A 20,248-nucleotide genomic window follows, 5' to 3' on the forward strand; every position below is an offset into this window, starting at 1 on the left:
CAGAACATAAGCTTAGAAACAAGGAAACACTGAAACACACTTAAGGAATTTGGACATGTGGAAGAACAACGATGGCCAGCCCTGCCTAGTGTTTGAGTGCTGCAAAGATGAGTGGCCACAGAGAACTTGAGAAGAAAGGCAAAGCAGTTTAATATATGCCTGGAGACAAGAAAGCACATGGCTGAAACAGAATGGAGGAAATAGGATGGTAGTAGACTTTTCATGTCCACACATGTCCAGTACCAACAGTGGATGCTCACTGCATGCTCAGTAATGTAAACCTACTTTCCCATTCTCCATCACTGGGGAGAAATGACCTCTTCAAGATTTTGGATGTAGCTCAGGTGGTATAGTCCTTGCCTCTCATACATGAAATTTTAGTTTATATACCCAGTATCCTATAAACCAGAAATAGTTTCTCGTCCCTGTAATCCCCAGTACTCAGGAGTTAGGGGCAGATATTGCCATCTATGGGATTTAAGGCTAGTCTGGGCTGCACTGAAACCCTGTCTCAAAAAGAAAGTCAACTTGGTTTGAGAAGAAGCTCAATGTATGAAACAAAATATAAAAAACGAAGGTTTGTTTTTATATAAAGTATACTGAATGAGAATTTGTTACTCGAGCAGATTTCAATCAAAGAGGAACCGGGAGGGCTATCTAGGATCAACAAATCGGCAGAATAAGAGAAAAGGAAGGCACCAAGAAGCTGCCAGGCCTGAGTGGGCCAGTTAAGCCAGACCAAGAGGACTAGGGAGGATAAATGTGGAGATAAAAGTAGAAAGTGGTTAAGCAGAGTTGCTGAGGTTGGAATCGCTCTTGTTCTGTGTTCCCAGTGCCTGGCACATGGTTGGCATTCCACCCATGCCTGGAGAAGAAAGTTAGTGTGGAGTTCAAAAGTGACTGGATGTAATTACGCATCAAAGAAACCTTTATGCCAGAGGAAGGATTGACAGGAGACAATAGTGCACAGCAACCAATGTCAAGGCTGATGTCACCATGAACAGAGAAGCCTGGAGACATTTGGAGGAAAAGGTTAAGTTGGCTTCATTACAGACATGTTTAGAAGTTGGGCTAGGAAAGAGGGGACAGGGACCTGACTGAGAAAGAGGAGGGAGAGGCAGAACTTGTAGCTGGATTAGATAGAGGAAATAGAGATTAGGACAAGTATGTAGTGCCTCCACAGAAAGTAATTCAAGGTGATGGAAAGGTTTGGGGAAGAGTAAGGTCAGGAGACAGGTTAGGGAACCACACACACAACTTAGATTTAGAAGTAAGGGTATCCACATTTATTATGTATTGTGTAGCAGTTGGTAACGTCCACAGTGAGAACATGAAATGATTAACCCTCACTGCCTTTCAGGATTCGCTTTGGAAGTGGGGTAGAGCCCATGGGTTTTCATGCCCTGCTGTGTTACTGAGCTCTCTCTGCAAGAGCTTCACCAGCTCTAGGTTGCTGGCACTTTCAGCAGGACCCTTAGAGCTGGCCAAGTTCCTAGGCCTGTAGAGCACTTGGACGGGGCAGGCCACTCTCTGCACCTGACTCACTGTGAACTTACTTGGCTGGAGTGGAGCTACCCTAATCAAGTGGTCTTCCTTTTCTTGGCTGTGGACAGGGGCCAGTACGGATCTGTATGTGCCTCATCTACCTGAGCCTTTGATGGATGGCAGTCATAATTGGTTCAAGTGGCACCTTCAGATTTTTTTCTGCCACCAGAGCATTTCCTGGGTGATTGCTCCTCACCCCACCCCCCACCCCCATCTCGAAGACTCCAGGCATACAATATCCTTGGTGGAATCTGAGAGCCTGTAATTTCCTTTCCTACTGTGTAACACACCAGGGTTGCCTGGAACCCTGATTTCGGGGGCCCTTAGGTAACAGTGGTCTGTCCTTACCTGGCAGGGGATTTACCATGGTAAAAAGGTCATTTTCCCAGCATGAGGCTCATGCACTGAACGTGGGATATGTTAACCCCAATTGCTAGAAACAGTTTGTGGTAGTTGGGACTTGGGCCATGTCTGCATGTATAAACTTGGCCCTTAAAGTCCTTGCTGTGTTTATGTTGTTACTTATTTTGGTGTACGCACATGTGGAGTTCAGAGCACAACTTTGTGGAGTTGGTTCTTTCTACTTTTGCATGTGTTCCAGGGGATCAAACTCAGATTATCGGACCTGCTCAATAAACTCTTGACCTATTGAGCCATCTTCCCCGCCAACATCTCACTCTTGTTATTGGTGAAAAGTAAATGATTTTAAAACGGTGATTGAGGAAGTAATAAAGACATATGCCAGAGGTGGAGAGGAATTGAGTGTAGCTTGTCTTTGCTGTGTTGTGGGTTCTTTTTCCCACACTTTATGATCACGTGCATGTGTGTGCGTGCACACACGCACACAGTTTCAACCCCAACACTAGATAGGAGAGAAACAAGGATGGAGGCGAAAGATCTCTGAATTTAATTTCTTTCCTATTGTTTCTTCTTTGACCACAACTTAACTATCAGACTATAACCAACCTCCCTAAATGACCAACACCCACATCTTGGGGGGGGGGGGCTTGAATTTATGTACCCTTATACAACCACAGAAATGATCTGCAGCTGGTGAAACTATGCTTCTGCTAGAGCGTGATGCAAGTTATGGTCAGCTGCTTCAGACAGTCTAAAGTAGCCCTGCATCAAAACCTGGGGTTAAAGTGAAAGCACATTCTCATACTTCTGTGGCTTTTTTTACAGTTGAGAAGTAGAGCAGCCTTTTGTCCCATATGGGACAAAGCCAGGTTAGGGACACAGGCTGGAAAATTCAATAGGGACATCATCACAACGGTATGATTCATTCTGGAACACCACCATGTAGTGACAACTTAAGGCCAAGTTCTGTTACTTATTAACAGCCTGATTGACCATGAGCAAAATAGTGTGACCTCTGAGCTTTACTGGGTGCTGACATGGAAAGCCTGGGAATGAAGGGAGTTAACATAAGAGCAGGAGGTGACAGTGGCTTGATAGTAATCATTGATAATGAGATAGTCACAAGACCTGTTGTGGTTAGAGCTTATAGGCACAGGACCAGTTGGACCCAGGTTGGGCTACACAGATTTGGAAATGGTTAAGGGCAGCATTCCTGAAGGTTGAGTGGAGTAGCCTCTGAAGTACCATAAGACTGGCTCTATTGTTGTCAGTTGGCTATAGATTTGACCTGCAAGAAGTGTTCAGCTTTGACTGTCCATGACCATGCTGTGGAGCAGTGTGACAAAGAAATTTTTTGTTTAAATCTTAATTTTAGTTTTTAATTTGCATTATGGAAATTTTTACTCATTTTTGTGTAGGACTGTTTGAAGGATGTTTTGTTTTGAGAAAGGGTCTGAGGAGCCCAAGTTGGCCTTCAAACATGGTGTGTGTGTGTGTGTGTGTGTGTGTGTGTGTGTGTGTGTAAAGTATATGTATATGAGGATGACTTTGAACTTCTGAATTCCACCTCCCAAGTACTGGGATTACAGTTGTGTACTACCACTTCCATGTGGTACTGGGGTGGGACCCAGGGCCTCATGCATGGTAGGCAAAAACTCTTTAAGTACTGAGCTACCAACGAGCCCCAGTATTTGAGGCTTGGTTTTGTTTTGTTTTGTTTTGTTTTAAAGGGTCTCACTATGTAATCCTGGCTGGCCTAGAAATCTGTGGGCTAGGCTGGCCGTAAGGCCATAGTGGTCTGTCTACCTGTCTATGCCTCTGAGTGCAAGGATTAAAGACATGTTCTACTTACAAATTTGATTCCCAGAACCTGCATGGTGGTTCGTAATCATCTTAACTCCAGTTCCATGAGATCCATTGCCTTCTGACCCCTGAGTGTACCAGGCATGTACCTTGTATGTACGTATGTATGTACATACGTATTTATGTCCAGACATACATACAGACAAAACAGTCATACACGTAAAATTAATCTTTTATTTAAAGTCAGTTTGTTTCTGTCTGTCTGTCTAGCTAGCTAAAGTAAAAGTTAGAGGATCAGCCTGGACTGTAAACCGATCCTGTTTACATAGGGAAAAATTTTTGAGATGGGTCATCCTAAGTTGGGTTAGAATATCTTAAAACATTTAGAAAAGGTAGCTTTCTTTTTTAGATTGCTCACTACCCCCAGTAAAATGAATTTGAAAATCATGTATCTAGTATGGACTAGTAGTGCCTTTTCAATTGATAAGTAGTGTTCCATTCCATACTGTAATTTCTCCATCAATGACTCATTTTAACTTTTCAGACTTACAGTGATTGTAAACAATGCTATATAGATTTGTGTATATGTTTTTATATGAGCACAGATTTTCATTTCTTTTGCATTGATGCAAAAGTAGAAGACAGATGTGGCTTACATCTATACTCTTAGCATTTCAGAGGCTGAGGCAGTAGTATTGTCATAGGTTTGGGCTACATAATGTATTTTTCAGATTTAGAGTATATTAATGAAAAGAACAAAACAGTACTAGGAGCATGATTGCCAGGTCATGAACTAAGTGTTCATGTTCAACTTAGAGACTGCCAGTTGCCAATTCATCAAAGTGACTATAACATTTTTGCATTCCTACCATTCTGTGTATAGAAAGTCTTAACTTCTCCCCCATCCTCTCCAGCACTTGATATTATCTTGTTATATTTTGTTTTAGCCATTCTACTAGGTAGACATGGTCTCTCTGCCTGGCAAATGATGTTGAGCCTCTTTCCATACATTCATTTACCATCTGCATACCTGCTTTGGTGCACTTATAAAATCTTCTGCCTTTTTTTTTTTTTTTAAGTTTTGGGTATTGGTTTATTTTAAAATTTCATCTAATTTTTTGTGTTTGAGTGGACAAGCATGTCGCTGTACATGTGTGGATGTCAAAGGACAGATCATGAATATGAAAATGGATTGTTCTTTGGACTTCATACCTAGGGGTCTTTCCACTCCTAAGGTTTCTTTTGTTTTTGCTACACAGCTGGCCACAACATCTACCTTTATACCTGGGTTCTAGGGATCATACTTAAATTGTCAAGCTGGCATACACAAATACTTTTATCCTTCTGAACTATCTCCCGGTTCTCTTTGTTTGGGGGGACTGTCATTTAGATGAGGATAACTCTGAACTACATTCTCTACCTCTCAAATACTGGATACTACCATATCTAGATTTATTTGTGTGTATGTTTATACTTGTACACATCATATTGTGAATGTATATTTATCAGAAATAAATTTCTAATAAACACAATTTATGTATAACACCAGCACATTTCGAGTAGTTAAATGAGAACATTGGTAAGATGGTAGACCAGCATAGAAAGGAAAACCATTTAGTACACTAAAAGAAAGAGGTGGGCACCATAATAGCAAAAGATCTGCTTGTCTGAGTTGTCTAGTCTTAAGAGCTTTTTATAAATGTGCCATCAAGGCTTAGTGGTTAAGAACTCTGGATCTGGGTTCAAGTCCCAGTGCCGACATTAGAATTGTCTGTAACTCAAATTTCAAGGGATTTGATACCTCTCTGGCTTCCACGGGCGTCAGGCTCACACATGCTGCACAGACATACATTTAGGCAAAATGCCTATATGCATTTAAAAAAAAAAATGATGATTCAAGACTAGCTTGATCTATAGAACAAGTTCCAGGACAAACAGAGCTACGCACATGTGCACGCATACACACACACCCTGTCTCCAAAAAAAACCAAAAACAACAACAACAAAAAAAAAAACAAAAACAAATGATGAAAAACTATTTCTTTTTAAATACTTTTTAAATACTTTTCTCAGGCTTTGGGTATTTCTTCTTCTAGCATTGTCTTGCAAAGCACAGTTTAACATTTTGATGACACCTATTTTTTTAATGAAAACAGCTTTTGGTGGTATATCTAAGAATTCTTTGCACAGTACAGTGTTTAGTCACAGCACTCCGGAAGCAGAGGCAGGTAGATAGCTGAATTCAAAGCCAGCCTGGTCTACAGAGTAAGTTCTAGGACAGCCAAGGATACACAGAGAAACACTATCTCAAAAAACCAAAAGGATAAAAAAGATTGGCATAGTGGCACATGCCATAACTCCAGCCTGGGCTACATAGAATTTGACTGCTGGCAGTGCTAGGAATCAAACCCAGGGCTTTGTCCTTGCATCCTTACATCCTGTCCTTGCATCTATATTCCTAGTTTGATTCTTTTGTAGCACAGGCTATATTGGAATACCCTGTGGAAGCCCTTTGGAGACTTCAGAATGGATAGAGAAGGGAGGGAGAGGACAAAGGAAGGAAATAATGGCAAGCATTTTTTTTTTTCTTCTGTAAAAAGCCAGATGGTGAATTTTTTGGATTCTGTAGGCCATGTGGCTGTTATTAATTTGTTACTACTCAACTATGTCATTGTTGTTTAAGGGGAAAAAAATCCAACCTTAAACAGTAGACAGCTCAAAGAAAATTATTATATTGTAGTAAAACTTTTCTTTATAAAAGGTAATGAGTTGAATTTTTTGTCAGTTGATGAGCTGTTGAAAACAGAATGAATGGAGAGGGTAAAAGCACAACTCTTAGAGTGAAGAGAAGAAAGGCTCTTGATTCAGTCCCCAGCACCATGAAAAGGAAAGAGGACTAGGAGAGAGAGAAAAGAAAAAGAAGGAAGAGATGTTTTGAATCTTTTTTTTAAAGATTTATTTATTTATTTATTTTATATATGTGAGTATACAGTCATTGTCTTCAAATACACCCAAAGAGGGCATCAGATCCCATTACAGATGGTTGTGAGTCACCATGTGGTTGCTAGGAATTGAACTCAGGACCTCTGGAAGAGCAGTCAGTGCTCTTAACCGCTGAGCTGTCTCTCTAGCCCTTGAATCTCATTTTTAACAAATTTCATCTTCAAGTCTTTTGTTGTTTGTTTCTTGTTGTGGTGGTGGTGGTGATGTTTTGACACAGAGATTCTGTATTCCCAGCTGTTTTGGAACTCGCTCTGTAGACCAAGCTTGCCTTGATCCTCCTACCTCTCTTGAGTGCTATGGCTAAAGGTGTGCAGTACCAGCATATTAATTTTTAACATTAATCTCTGTGCTCTCTTCTGCAGCAGATGCCTTTGTTCATTTGTTTGTTTTTGAGGTAATGGTCTATTTTAAAATCTCATGACCACATTTTTTTGTGATTAAATTTTAGTGCTTTCTACTTAAAATTGACTCTGAGCCATCTTCTATTAATACACATGTATTAGCTACATTTTGTACTTTTTTTACAAGCCTAAAGGTAGTGTGTTTCTTTAGATTACTAACTTGCAGTGATGTGGTCATTGCTGTGGGACAAATTCCTTTTTTTAAAAAAATGACTTATTTATTATTATACATAAGTACACTGTAGCTGTCTTCAGACGCACCAGAAGAGGGCGTCAGATCTCATTACGAGTGGTTTTGAGCCACCATGTGATTGCTAGAATTTGAACTCAGGACCTTCGGAAGAGTGGTCATTGCTCTCACCCGCTGAGCCATCTCGCCAGCCCATGGGACAAATTCTTATCATGGGGTCAATTTCACAGTACAATTTTTAGTAGAAGTTGCCAAACTCTCCTTCAGAAAGCTGGTGCTGTCTTATGTATGTCAGTCTATGAGGCTGTTCCCTCTTCTTCCTTCTTACAGGATATATATTTTTTAACTTTTTATTGATTCTTGTGAATTTCACATCATGCACTCCAGTCCCACTCATCTCCTTGTCTCTTCATATCTACCATCTGCCCTTACAGTCTTCTCAAAATAAATAAATAAATAAACACACAGACAAAGAAAAAACTAAACAAAGCATAGAAGATAGAAAACATCTTGTGTAAGCTATAGTGTGTCACAATATGCCCCACAATACCCCTCTGTCCAAACATTTTCACTTGCAAATGTTCATTGTAATGAGTCATTGGTCTGGTTTGAGGCCTCTAGGTTCTGTGATATCATCAATATTGGATCTACACCAGGACTTCTCCCTGTTACCCTGGTATTGCTCTGTGTCATAGAGATCCTACAGCTTTGGAACAGTCCGACTGGGCCTAGGTGGTAACTGATCAGCTCTCCCACGTCCACAGCACCAGAGCCAGGTTTTCAGCACTGCTCTGGCTAGGCCACCCTTTGGCGGGGTCACTCTCCCTCTCTCAAGGCTGCCTCACTTGTACCCATGCCTATAGAACCAGCTCCACTGTGCTGCCCAGTGGAGGTAGAGGGCCCACTCTCCCCAAGTGCTGCAGACAGTGAGGGATTGGGCCAGTTCTCCCATTCTAACACCCTTAGGAGCTGCTGGATCACCTGTGTGGGCCTTCAACATTTAGGGCCACTTCCTCCACTGTGCTGCCCTGGCAGTGTGCAGGGACCACTACTTACAGGATTTTATCCGTCCTGTATGACAAGTAAAAATAGCCTATTGTTTCATTTTGCTTTTTTATTTGTGGGGGGATGAGTCTCATATAATCTAGTGATTCTCAACCTGTGATTCAAGACTCCTTTGGGGGGTTGAATGACTCAGGTTGCATATCAGATATCCTGCATATCAGATACATTATGGTTTATAACAATAACAACATTGAAGTAGCAATGAAATAATTTTATGGTTAGATGTCACCACAACATGAGGATCAATCAATGCATTAAGAAGGTTGAGAACTGCTGGGCGAGGTGGCGCATGCCTTCAATCCCAGCACTCAGGAGGCAGAGGCAGGCGGATTTCTGAGTTCGAGGCCAGCCTGGTCTACAGAGTGCGTTCCAGGACAGCCAGGGCTACACAGAGAAACCCTGTCTCAAAACCCCCCCCCCCCAAAAAAAAAAAGAAGAAGGTTGAGAACCACTGTCCTAGATGATTCCAAACTGTGAAGGTGAGGATGGTTATGACCCTCCTGCTTCAACCTCCCAAATGCTAGCATGATAGCTGTGTGGCACTGTGCTAACTTACATGGTATCAGGGTTGACTCTGTGCATGCTAGGCAAATGCCCTATTTATTAGCTGTTTCATCCCCAGCTTTCCTTTTTCATGAGTTTGAGGGTTTTGTTTTTGTTTTGTTTTTATATGTTTGTTTTTGCGGGGAGGTAGTTTGGTTTGATTTGGTTGTTCTTATTTGTTTTCCAAGATACACTTTCTTTGTGTAGCCCTGAAACTTGCTGGCCTTCAACTCAGAGGGATCCTCCTGACTGCCTCCTGAGAATTGGGATTAAAGGCATTCCCCATCAAGTCAAGATTAAGCTTTTTTTCCTCATAGGTTTGTCATCTCTTTGAATGGCTATCATCATGAAATTGTAGTTTATATCATGTCTGCCTTTCTGTTAGTTATGTGTTGGATTTTAATTATTAATTGGTAGGTGTATTAACTCAACTTTGTTCAGCCTTGGCAGTGTTGAGATTTTAAGCAAGGTACTTTTTAGTCATTGCCGTCACCCTGTGCCTTGCAAAATATTTAATTAACAGCATCCTGTAATGTGCTCACTAGACACTGATAGTGTGTGGGCACATACACACCAAGGCTAACCAAGAATGCCTGCACACATCATCACATCCTGTCCCTTGATGGGTGAATTTCCCAGCATAACAAATACTGATCAAAATGATACATAGCAGATGTTTTTCCCAGTCTCTTGCTGCTTGTCTTGTTTCTGGTGCTTTTTGCCATAGAGCTTTTTGATTTTATGATACCTGGTTTTCTGTTAACATACTTTATAGAGACGAGGGAACCTGCAGAGCTTTAAATGAGTAATAAACACGAGAAATTCTTACTGTTTGCCTGCTTGAGAGTTAAAAGAGTAGGAAACAGGTTTAATTCTTACCCTTCTCCCAGTGACTCAAGGAGTAGGAGAGAAAATCTGTGCAAGAGTTGTGTTCGGTTTTATGTAATCTCTAGCAAAGCCTTTTTTTAATGTGCTAGACATGGAACCTAGTGCCTCCTGCATACTAGGCAAACACTCTGCCACTTAGCTCTCAGAGGGTTTTCTTTGTTTTTTGTTTTCTTTTAAACAAAAAGGTTTTATACAGTTAAATATAGCCTACCCTGGCCTTGAACTTTCTATACAGCCTTTAATTTCCTGATCCTACTGTCCTTACTGCTTGAGCACGGGAATTACAGAAATGTACCTTTGCAGAGTTGTTTTTAAAGGTAGTCAAAGGCTTATTATGCCTTGTGGGCTTCGACTTTTCACAAATTCACACTTCACATCTTAAGAAAGGAGAAGTGCTTGCTCACTGAGCTCTCCAGGCAGATGAGCACATGTGAAGTAGTGACTACAGATTTAAAAGCAGGGTCAAAGGGCCTCTCAGGTTAGGCCACTGCACCCCAATGTCTGTTGGACAAACTAGGTATTAGATGTTTTCAAAAGGTTGGTCTTGGTGCCCTCAGATGTATCTATACAGATGTTTCTCCAAAGCTATACTAGGCTGTTTGCCCCTGGAAGTAGGAAGTGCATTTACTGTTCAGGGAAGAATGTAGATTAGTGGCAGCGTGCTTACCTAGCATGCTCCAGGCCCTAGGTTTCATCCCAGAGCCTACTGCCTGCCCCCCCCCCATCTTGCCCCCTACCCCACCCCTAACCAAGGTCTGGGTTTAGCTCAGTGATAGAGCAATACCAGGTAAAAGGAAAATTAAGGCTGGGTACATGGCTCAGTGTTAGAACAATTATCTAGCTAGCTTCTTGCCTTTTTGTGACTTAGTAACTCATTTCTTTTTAGGTTATTATCGATAAAACAGCTGTCTGTAAACATAGTTGATCTCCTTGTATGAATATAGGTAGGTGGATATGGTGTGTGTATGTTCATATGGGTGGGTGCATGTGTATGGATGTGAAGGTACAAATTTATGTGGAAGCCAGAGATCACTATAGAGTGACTTCTATCACATTGTATTAAAATGCCATGGCCAGAAACAACTAACAAAAGAAAGTTTATTGGAGCTTAAAGTCCATAATGGTGAGGAATATGTCACAGCAGGCAGCCAGAGTAGGAAATTGCAAAATCATATCTCTCTCCACATTCAGGAAGCTCAGAGAGCAAACTGGATGTAGCACAAAAACTCTCAAAGCCCACCCCAGTGGCTTTACTTCTTAAAAGTTTCACAACCTACCCAAAGAGTGCTGTCAGTAAGGCTCAGAACAAGATCAGTGTGGGACACACTGACTGTGGTGAAGTGTATGGTGTTGTCTACCATATATACTCCACCTTATTTTTTGAGAACAGGGTCTTTCACTGAACCTGAAGCTTACTGATTGAGCAAGGCTGGCTGGCCAAAAAGTTCCATGGCTCCCCATATCATGTTCCCAACTCCCCGTGCTAGGATTATAGTTATGTGCTAACTCATCCAACTTTTATTATGGGTGCTATGGATATGAACTCAAATCTCCATTTTTGTGCCAGCAAGCTCTTTACAAACTGAATCATCTCCCCGGTAGTTGATCTTTTAGTGCTGAAAAGAAAATCTCTTAAGTGCAAAATGTAGTCATTTATCTCTGCCTTCACATACCCAGATGAATATCTAGAATTTACCTGATCTTACTTTTCTTTGCAGATTTTTAAATAATACAATGTCTAATGGTTATGAAGACCACATGGCGGAAGACTGCAGGGATGACATTGGGAGAACGAATTTAATTGTCAACTACCTCCCTCAGAACATGACCCAGGAGGAACTACGAAGTCTGTTCAGCAGCATTGGCGAGGTTGAATCTGCAAAGCTTATTCGGGATAAAGTAGCAGGTAAAGAGCCTGAGAGGTTTCTTGAAGGAGTCATGGTTGGCTATGCTGTTACTCATTGGCTTCCTTGCTGGTAACTCCTTAGTACAGAATAGGCTGCAGGCTAGAAACCATAGCTATAAATGAAGTTCTGTCCTTTATCCTCAGACTGCTTTTCTTCAGCCCCAGTACAAGACTGGACAGAGATGGGGTGGTGGTTGGGGGAGTATCCTAGAGAGCCGTCTCCGCAGTTAAGAGTACTTGCTACTGAGTTTGGTCCTCACACCCACATCAGACAGCTCACTGCATACGTAACTGCAGCTTAGGGAAGTTGATGCTCTGGCCCACGTGCATGTGCACTTAACACCACCACCCCTACACACACACACAGCCATAATTAACAATAAAATACATCTTGAGAAAATTTGAAGGTAAGGTTCCCTTAAAAGATTTTGGAGTATTTGTAAGTTAAAACACATACCAGGTGTGGGGGTGCACGCCTTTAATCCCAGGACTCAGAAGACAAGAGGCAAGTGGGCCTTGGTGAGTTCCAGGACAGCCAGGGCTAGATAGACAGAGACGCTCTCGCAACAACAACAACCAAAAAAAGCACATGTACAAAATGAGAGGTGAGAGGGGAAAAATGGGGGGATAGCACAATGGAGTGCTCTGAAAAGTATATGGAGCCAAATAATTGTACAAACTGATCAAGTTTGCACATGTAGAAGGGACCCTGCCAAGGACTGTCCCTGAGGATGCAGACCTTCATGCAAAATTGAATCTTTCACCAGCTGGAACTCTGGTGTCAGGAGCAAGACACCCGAAAGCCTTGTGCTTCAGCTCTCTCATGGTATGACTCTTAGGCTTCTAGGCTCCCATCCATTCAGTAGCCAGTGGCACCTTTTTTTTAATTTTAAGATTTATTTATTTTATTTACGTGGGTACACTGTAGCTTTCTTTAGACATACCAGAAGAGGGCATCGGATCCTATTACAGATGGTTGTGAGCCACCATATGGTTGCGAGGTATTGAACTGAGGACCTCTGTAAGACCAGTCAGTGCTCTTAACTGCTGAGCCATCTCTCCATCCCACCGGTGTGGCACTTTTAAATAATGCCTATACCTACCTCTTGGGTATTTGTAAAAGGTCAGGTTCTGAGAGTGTAGCTTCAGGAGCTCAGTGCTGCAAAGCTCTGCTTTGTTTCTTTGTTGGATACAGAATTATCCTCAGGTCACTACCTTCTTCTTTCTTCTCCTTCCTGCCCTCCCTGACTCCCCTTCTCTACTTTGACTGATTGGAGAAACAAGCAGTACTTTGAAGCATTCCAGCTATCATCTAGTTTGTAGGTATCTGGATTCTAAATGGTTTTTAAGATTTTTGTTTGTTTGTTTTGGGGGGGTTGTTTTGTTTTGATTTTTGATATTATGGAAAACTTCAGGTATGTATGAACAGAAAGTATGAATTCAGTCTCAATCTGGTATGTTCATGGCCTTGCTTCATCAACCTTCAACAGTTTTCCAGTAACCTGAATATACTGTATAACCCTAAACAGCTGTGGCTGGCCACAGGAACCACTCATCAGAAGAGACCCTTAAACTAAAAGGCCTTTTCTCCTTTTAATCCCAAGTCTGTAGATTAATGCACTTAGAACTTTAGATAATTAATGAATTTTAGATAATATACAGATTGAATAATTGAAGAATATTAGATTATTCGGGGTATTGTCCTTCATAGGAATCCTGCCTAACTGGCTTTTGGAGGCTTTTCTCTACCAGTGTTTTGGTAGAAAGGGTTCTCAGCAGCATCTTTAGCAGTCCTGGGCTTTGGAGTCTAGCTCTTGGCTCTCATGCCACCTTCTTTCTGTGGGTTTTAGAGGAATATAAGCTTTTGTTAGTAGGAACTCCTTGATAGGCAAGGTTAGGCCTGAAAGAACTTAGTTTTGGAGAAGTGGAGGCACTGTGAAAAGGCTGTCTTAGTAAGGGTTTCATTGATATGAAGAGACACCATGACTGTGGCAAACATGTAATTGGAGCTGGCTTACAGTTTCAGAGTTTGAGTCCATTATCATCATGGTGGAAAGCATGGCAGTGTCCAGGCAGACGACGTGGTGCTGGAGGAGGGAGAGTTGTATCTCTCCAAAGGCAGGCAGGGAAAGACTGGATTACTGGCGGTAGCTTGAGCTTATATAACCTAAAAGCCCACCTCCTCGGTAACACACTTCCTCCAACAAGGCCATACCTCCTAATAGTGCCAGTCCCTAAGGGTCTGTGGGGGCCAGTTTTATTCAAACTACCACAGAAGCAGAAGTGGGATTAGAAAGTGATTTGAATTCCCAGATACAGGGCTTCTCTCTGATCTGAAGACAGTTTGGGGAGTTGTGGAGACGGTACCTGCTAAGCTCAGTAATGTCTTACTAGCAGCCTTTCATTCCAGTTCAGTGAGTGCCATATCCGAGACACTCATCCTACCCTTACTTTACTTCTCCTGCTGTCAAATTTCACTGTTCATCTGTCATTCAGTGGCACCACTCTGCCTAATCCTGTGTCTCCTTTTCTCTAGCTGGATCTCAGCCTGCCCACCCCAGTAAGACAGTCCTTATATCTAGCTAGCTAGGTATGCTGCCTTCCCAGGCCTGCTCTTTGGCACAGTGGGTAGCCCCATCCTTCATAACCTTTCTGTGTTTTCTTTCCTCCAGCCCTCAGCTAGTTTTTGCTCAGATCTGATAACACACCTACGGTTAGAAGAACTAACAACTGTCTCCTCTCTGCACTGATCCTTTCCTTCCTGGCTGCTCATGACCCATGAAGTAGCCAAGTACACACTTTTCCTTGGGTCTCTTTTTTTTTTTTTTAGGTTTTTCGAGACAGGGTTTCTCTGTATAGCCCTGGCTGTCCTGGAACTCACTTTGTAGACCAGGCTGGCCTCGAACTCAGAAATCCGCCTGCCTCTGCCTCCCGAGTGCTGGGATTAAAGGCGTGCGCCACCACGCCCAGCTTCCTTGGGTTTCTTGAGGATCATCAAGCCAGGGCTTCAGTTTTCTTCTTAGGCACTTTGAAATTTGGGACTGGATACTGCTATCTGGTGCATGGTTATACACTGGGGCATGTTAAACAGCATTTCTAGCCTCTACCCACTCACTTGAAACAGTCTTAAGTTGTGAACATTATAGTATGTCTTTTTTTGTTTTTGTTTTTGTTTTTTTGTTTTTTCGAGACAGGGTTTCTCTTTATAGCCCTAGCTGTTCTGGAACTCACTTTGTAGACCAGGCTAGCCTCGAACTCAGAAATCCGCTTGCCTCTGCCTTTGCCTCTCGGCCTCTCGGCCTCTCGGCCTCAAGTGCTGGGATTAAAGGTGAGCGCCACCATGCCCAGCATTATCTTGAGTCTTGTAGAAAGCAAAAAAGCTCTGGTGTGAGAACCACCACTGTGTGCTGTCCTCCCATTTACAGGCTGTCAGTGTCAAACTCCCTCTCAGTACTTCCTTCTAAAACCATCCTCTTCCTATGGCTGTCTGCCTGCTCTCAAGGCCACACTTATCTTTCGCAGCTGCTCCTTTCCCCAGCCTTGAGCTTCATATTATTCCATACCCCTTTTCCAGAGTTAATCGGGCTGAATTTAGTTTGTTCACTCTCCTGACCAGATAGCTCTTCTGAGATCTGCACCATACTGATACTGAATTTGTGTCATTGTCTTAGCTGATAATACCACTGTCTGTACAGTAGCTCTACTCAGAAGCACCAGGTCTCAGAATTCATTCCCTTCAGTACTTCTGTAGATTTACCTTGTCCTACCACAAGAGTAATCCTAGCCCAGGACATCATTACCTTTACCTACTCTGTTGCTGTGGCCTCTTAGCTGGCTACCTTTCCTCCTTCCAGACTTCCCTTCAGGTTCTAGGCTCTGTTGACTGGAGTAAACCTTCTGTGGCTCTGTCTAGTCACTATAAGTGCTGGCTATCCTGCACTGAGGTTGACACTATCAAGTCCAATATGTTCGTTTTGCAAATTGATACTATGGGTCAGCTGGGCAACAGGAAGGGGAAAGAGTGACTAGGGTAAAGAGAATTTTCATTGTGTTGGTTGGGAAGTTTCCAGTGTTTCTGGGCAGCCAGATCAAACTCCTTGTTGGAGTCATTGTATTTGCCGTTGGCACTTCCATCTACAAACATAAGGTGCGGCTGTCATTTCAGCAGCTACCTGATATCAGAGCTTGCTATGCAAGCTGTAGCTGTCTTATATGTCCCTTGGGGAATTGGAGTCAGCCTTCAACCCTCATGGTTCCATATTTTCCTTTCTCATGTCATAGTCATGGACCTCCTGTTAGGGTTGAATCCACACCTGCTTTGCACCACACCTACCCTCAGCCTGGACTGAGTTGTTTATGTTCCAAATGTGCCTAGTCCAGCTCTCAGGACTACTTTCCTTTTACAATTTTCCTTTTACAAGAATATCTTTGCACACTTTGCCAGCTTTACTATTTGTCCCTCAGCATGATTTATCTTTGCTCTCTATTTTAAAAGCAAAACCAAAACAAAATGAAAAACAAAATACAAAAAAACTGACCAGGTGTGGTGCCAAATAACTTTGATGTCAGCACTTTGGAGGCAGGCATATCTCTTGAGTTTGGGGTCAGCCAAACGCTACATAGCAAGACCCTGTCTCAAAAACAAACAAACAAGCAAAAACAACAAACAGAATCAGTAAAATGCAGCAGAAATACTATAAGCCGGAAGTAAAGCTTAAATTACCCATTTTTCCCCCATTGGATATACTTCCTTTCATACTTCATTTGTTGCATATCCCCTATAAGTAATACTGTTAGCTATATAGCAGTCCATTCTTCCTATATGAACGAGTTTTCTCACCATCATTACAGGGGTTGTGTAGTACTCTATTCCATATTACAAGCTCCACAAAGATGACTAGCTTGTATCACTCTGCGTACTAGCTCTTTCCATAGACCAGTTATGAACTGGCCCTGCTTTCCACCATCAATGCCCTAGGCCCTGCAATTCCTCCTCTGCCAGCTGATACAGCAAGTGGTGTTAGACCATGTGCACTTCTAAGAGAGCCTTTATTATATCTATCTGCTTGCTGGTCACCTTTCTATTTTCTCTAAAACACCCTTCTTGTGCTTTGGCTTGTATGTTTCTTGTGGTCCCTCTGTCACCTATACCCTGTGATCCTCGGTGAAGTCTTCTCTGGAGCCCCTATGCACCTTTATAAAAAAGAGTGGAGTTGGGTGGGTAGGGAGAATCTGAAAGGAGTTGGTGGAGAAGAAAAGAGAGGACAAAATTTAAAGAACAACAACAAAAAAAAAAACCCAAACTTTGTTCCCTGTGTTCTTTATACCTGTAATACCCATAGATTAGTGTGTCTCTTTACCCTCAGCAGAAAAATTGCCTTTTTTCTTTCTTTTTCTTTTTGGGGGAGAGGGAGTTGTTTGAGACAGGGTCTTTTCTTTGTAATCTTGGCTGTCTTCAAACTTGTTCTATAGACCAGGCTGGCCTCAAACTAGAGATCCACCAGCCTCTGCCTCCCAAGTGCTGGGATTAAAGGTGTGTGCTGCCACTGCCCAGTGAGAAGCTCTTTTTTACAGTAGACAGTGAGCAATACAAAGACCCAGGACTGGTCAACATGCAGAGAATAAGAGATTGGAGTGGTCAGTACTTTATTTTTTGAGACAGGATAGGCAGATTGTCCAGCCAGTGAGCTTCAGAAATCCACCTGTCTCTGCTCTTCATTCCATGCCTGAACACTGAGATCACAGGGAATTTTTTTTTTTAATGAAGCTCCAGAGTAAGTATTTTATTTTATTTTATTTATTTCTTTTTTAATCTTATATATATATATGATGAGTACACTGTCTTCAGACACACCAGAAGAGGGCATCAGATCCCATTACAGATGGTTGTGAGCCACCATGTGGTTGCAGGGAATTGAACTCAGGACCTCTGGAAGAGCAGTCAGTGCTCTTAACTGCTAAACCATCTCTCCAGCCCACAGGGATTTTTTAATATGGAGTTCCCAACTCAGGTTAACATGCCTGCATAGTAGGAACCTTTTAAACAGCCATCTTCAGACTCTTATTTCCTATTTCTAATAGAGACCTCCTAGAGACTCAGCATTATAACTAGACAAAGTGAGGAGCCACAGCAGCAAGGCACTATCCAGTAGTCACACTATAGAATACTACTAAGAGTATTAAGTTGGGGGAATAATGATCTCCATAAAAGGTCCCAACTGCAGTATATCTGGGCTTCTTCACATCTCTACTCAGCTCTGGTGTGGCTAGACCATTGTACCTCTAAGTACCTGTTCCATGCTTCTCTACCTTACTAGGCTCAAGCAGCAGCACATCCTATTTATCCTGACCTCTGGAGTAGAGCACCTGTTTTTCTTTTGCAGGAGCCACTGCTTTTATGCTTTCTTGTCTTCTCTGCTCATGAGGCTGGTCTCTTTTACCATTGGCTCTTCTGACACTGTGGCAAAGGGATAGTAAAACTGCAGAGGAGCTTTAGAGTGGACAGTCAGCACTTAGTAGGCAACTAGTAGGAGACTTCAAGATGGGGAGAAGTAGTGGTTCCCAAGTGACTGTGTATACAACAGTGGGACATCTAGACTCTGAAATCTTTCTTCAGCCTGAGGCTGAGGATATTGGACGTCTCATTCCTGTTGCTTCTGTTGACTAGTACCATAGAGTTCTGTCTTACTTTGGAGAAAGGAGAGATCAGCCTGAAAGGGGCCTGAGGGCTGGGGAGTAGCAGTAGTTGGGGACAAACAAAGCGTCTACATTGTCTGCTAGGAATTTGGGTATTGAGATCTGCCTAGAGTCAGGTTCAGGTGGCCAGGGCTCTGCAGATGGGATAATAGTTTGACAAGAGGGAAAAAAGAAATCAGAAATGGTAATAGATATAAAGAATAAAGATTGAACAAATCATGGCTCCAAGGTCTGAGACCTCTCCTGGATGCTGGTTGTACCCCCCCCCTCTTTTAGGAGGAGCTGTAGGAACACGATTCTGCCACCTGTTTTCTGGCTGACCCAGCATCAATATCACTCTCTTAAAAAGTTCCCAGATGTTACTGGTGGTCAGAGGCCAGGTGCCGGGGGTGGGGGTGGGAGTGGGGCTGCTGCACTGGAGAAGCCTCCACATGGAGGTAACATACATGTTACCTTGTTAAGTGTTACACTTGGACCAGAATCTTGCATTTCCAAATATAGAGTGGTTATGGCCGAAAAGATGTCTCCGCTTTCTGATTTGCCATGTTCTTTGTGCTTCTAGGAACTGGGAGCTAGCTGCAGGTCAACCTGGGGAGAGATGGAGAGGAATTGAAGAGATGGGGATAGAAGAGATTTATCAAAACATTATATTCAAATATGAATTTTTACTTCATGTGATTTCTGTCTTTTACCTGCATATATGTCTGTAAAGGTGTTGGATCCCCTGGAACTGGAGTTATATTCAGTTGTAAGCTGCCATATAGATGCTGGGAATTGAACCCAGGTCCTCTAGAAAAACAGCCAGTACTCTTTAACCATCTCCAGCCCCATATATAAACATTTTAAATTTAAAAAGGGAGGATTTGTAATTAAGGGGTCTGCTCTGCATCAATCTCTGGGCTCAACACACATAAGTACATGTGTACGTACACACACACACTCTTTTGAGTTTTTTTTTTTTTTTTTTTTTTTTTTTTTTGAGTTTTTCAAGACAGGGTGTCTCTGTGTAGCCCTGGCTGTCCTGGAACTCACTCTGTAGACCAGGCTGGCCTCAAACTCAGAAATCCATCTGCCTCTGCCTCCTAAGTGTTGGGATTAAAGGCATGTGCCACCATTGCCAGGCACAAATTTTTTTGAATGAAATGTGGATTTCTATAAAGACTTTGAGAAGGAGGATAGCCTTTGAAAAATTGCAGATAACATATGTAGTTTCTGTGCCCCAAAGTTCTGTGCCCCAGGACTTGTTTTGCAGTATCATCTGTCGAAACAATGTGATAGTGGAAGAGGGTCACCTCACAGACCATCCTAGAAACAATGTGATAGTGGAAGAGGGTCACCTCACAGACCATCCTAGCCAGGTAATCTAAGCCAGTGTGTTGTTGGTAGCATATGCACTTGGCCCTTGAAAGGCTGTCATGAGAGCTCTTTACCTTTTTTTTCCTTCCTCCCCTAAACTTAATCACCATAGTAAACAAAAGAAAAATACAAAACAAACTAAGTTAAGGAACAGTACATGAGATACAGACCAGGCCCCCAAACTATGAAAGTTATCAAAAGCAAGGACAGGGCTAGAGAGAAGACTCAATGGTTAAGAATATTAGCTGTTCTTCCAGAAGACCCAAATGGCAGCTCAGTCATTTATAACTCCACTTCCAGTGAATGTGACAGTGTCTTCTGGCCTCCATGGGCTTTATATATACATAGTTTACATATTTATACAAGCTAAATAACTATAAACATAAAATACGGTTGGGGAGTGGGTTTTTTTGTTTCGTTTTGTTTTGTTTTTGTTAAAAGCAAGAATGGTCTGAGATACTACCCAGGGGGATTTTGGGATTAGGGGATAGG

General features: G+C 42.3%; 1 protein-coding gene across 1 annotated transcript in view; it reads left to right on the forward strand.

Moving 5' to 3' along the window:
• Elavl1 (ELAV like RNA binding protein 1) overlaps positions 1-20,248 on the forward strand; it is a 42,540-nt gene that overhangs the window by 2,921 nt on the left and 19,371 nt on the right. The window contains exon 2 of the mRNA XM_021170995.3: positions 11,517-11,704. Within this exon, the coding sequence (XP_021026654.1) occupies positions 11,533-11,704 (172 nt within the window). The 5' untranslated portion in view covers positions 11,517-11,532. The remainder of the gene's footprint in view (positions 1-11,516; positions 11,705-20,248) is intronic.

The sequence above is a fragment of the Mus caroli genome, unplaced genomic scaffold (assembly GCF_978045245.1).
Source record: "Mus caroli unplaced genomic scaffold, Mus_caroli_1 scaffold_10, whole genome shotgun sequence".
Taxonomy (NCBI): Eukaryota; Metazoa; Chordata; class Mammalia; order Rodentia; family Muridae; genus Mus; species Mus caroli.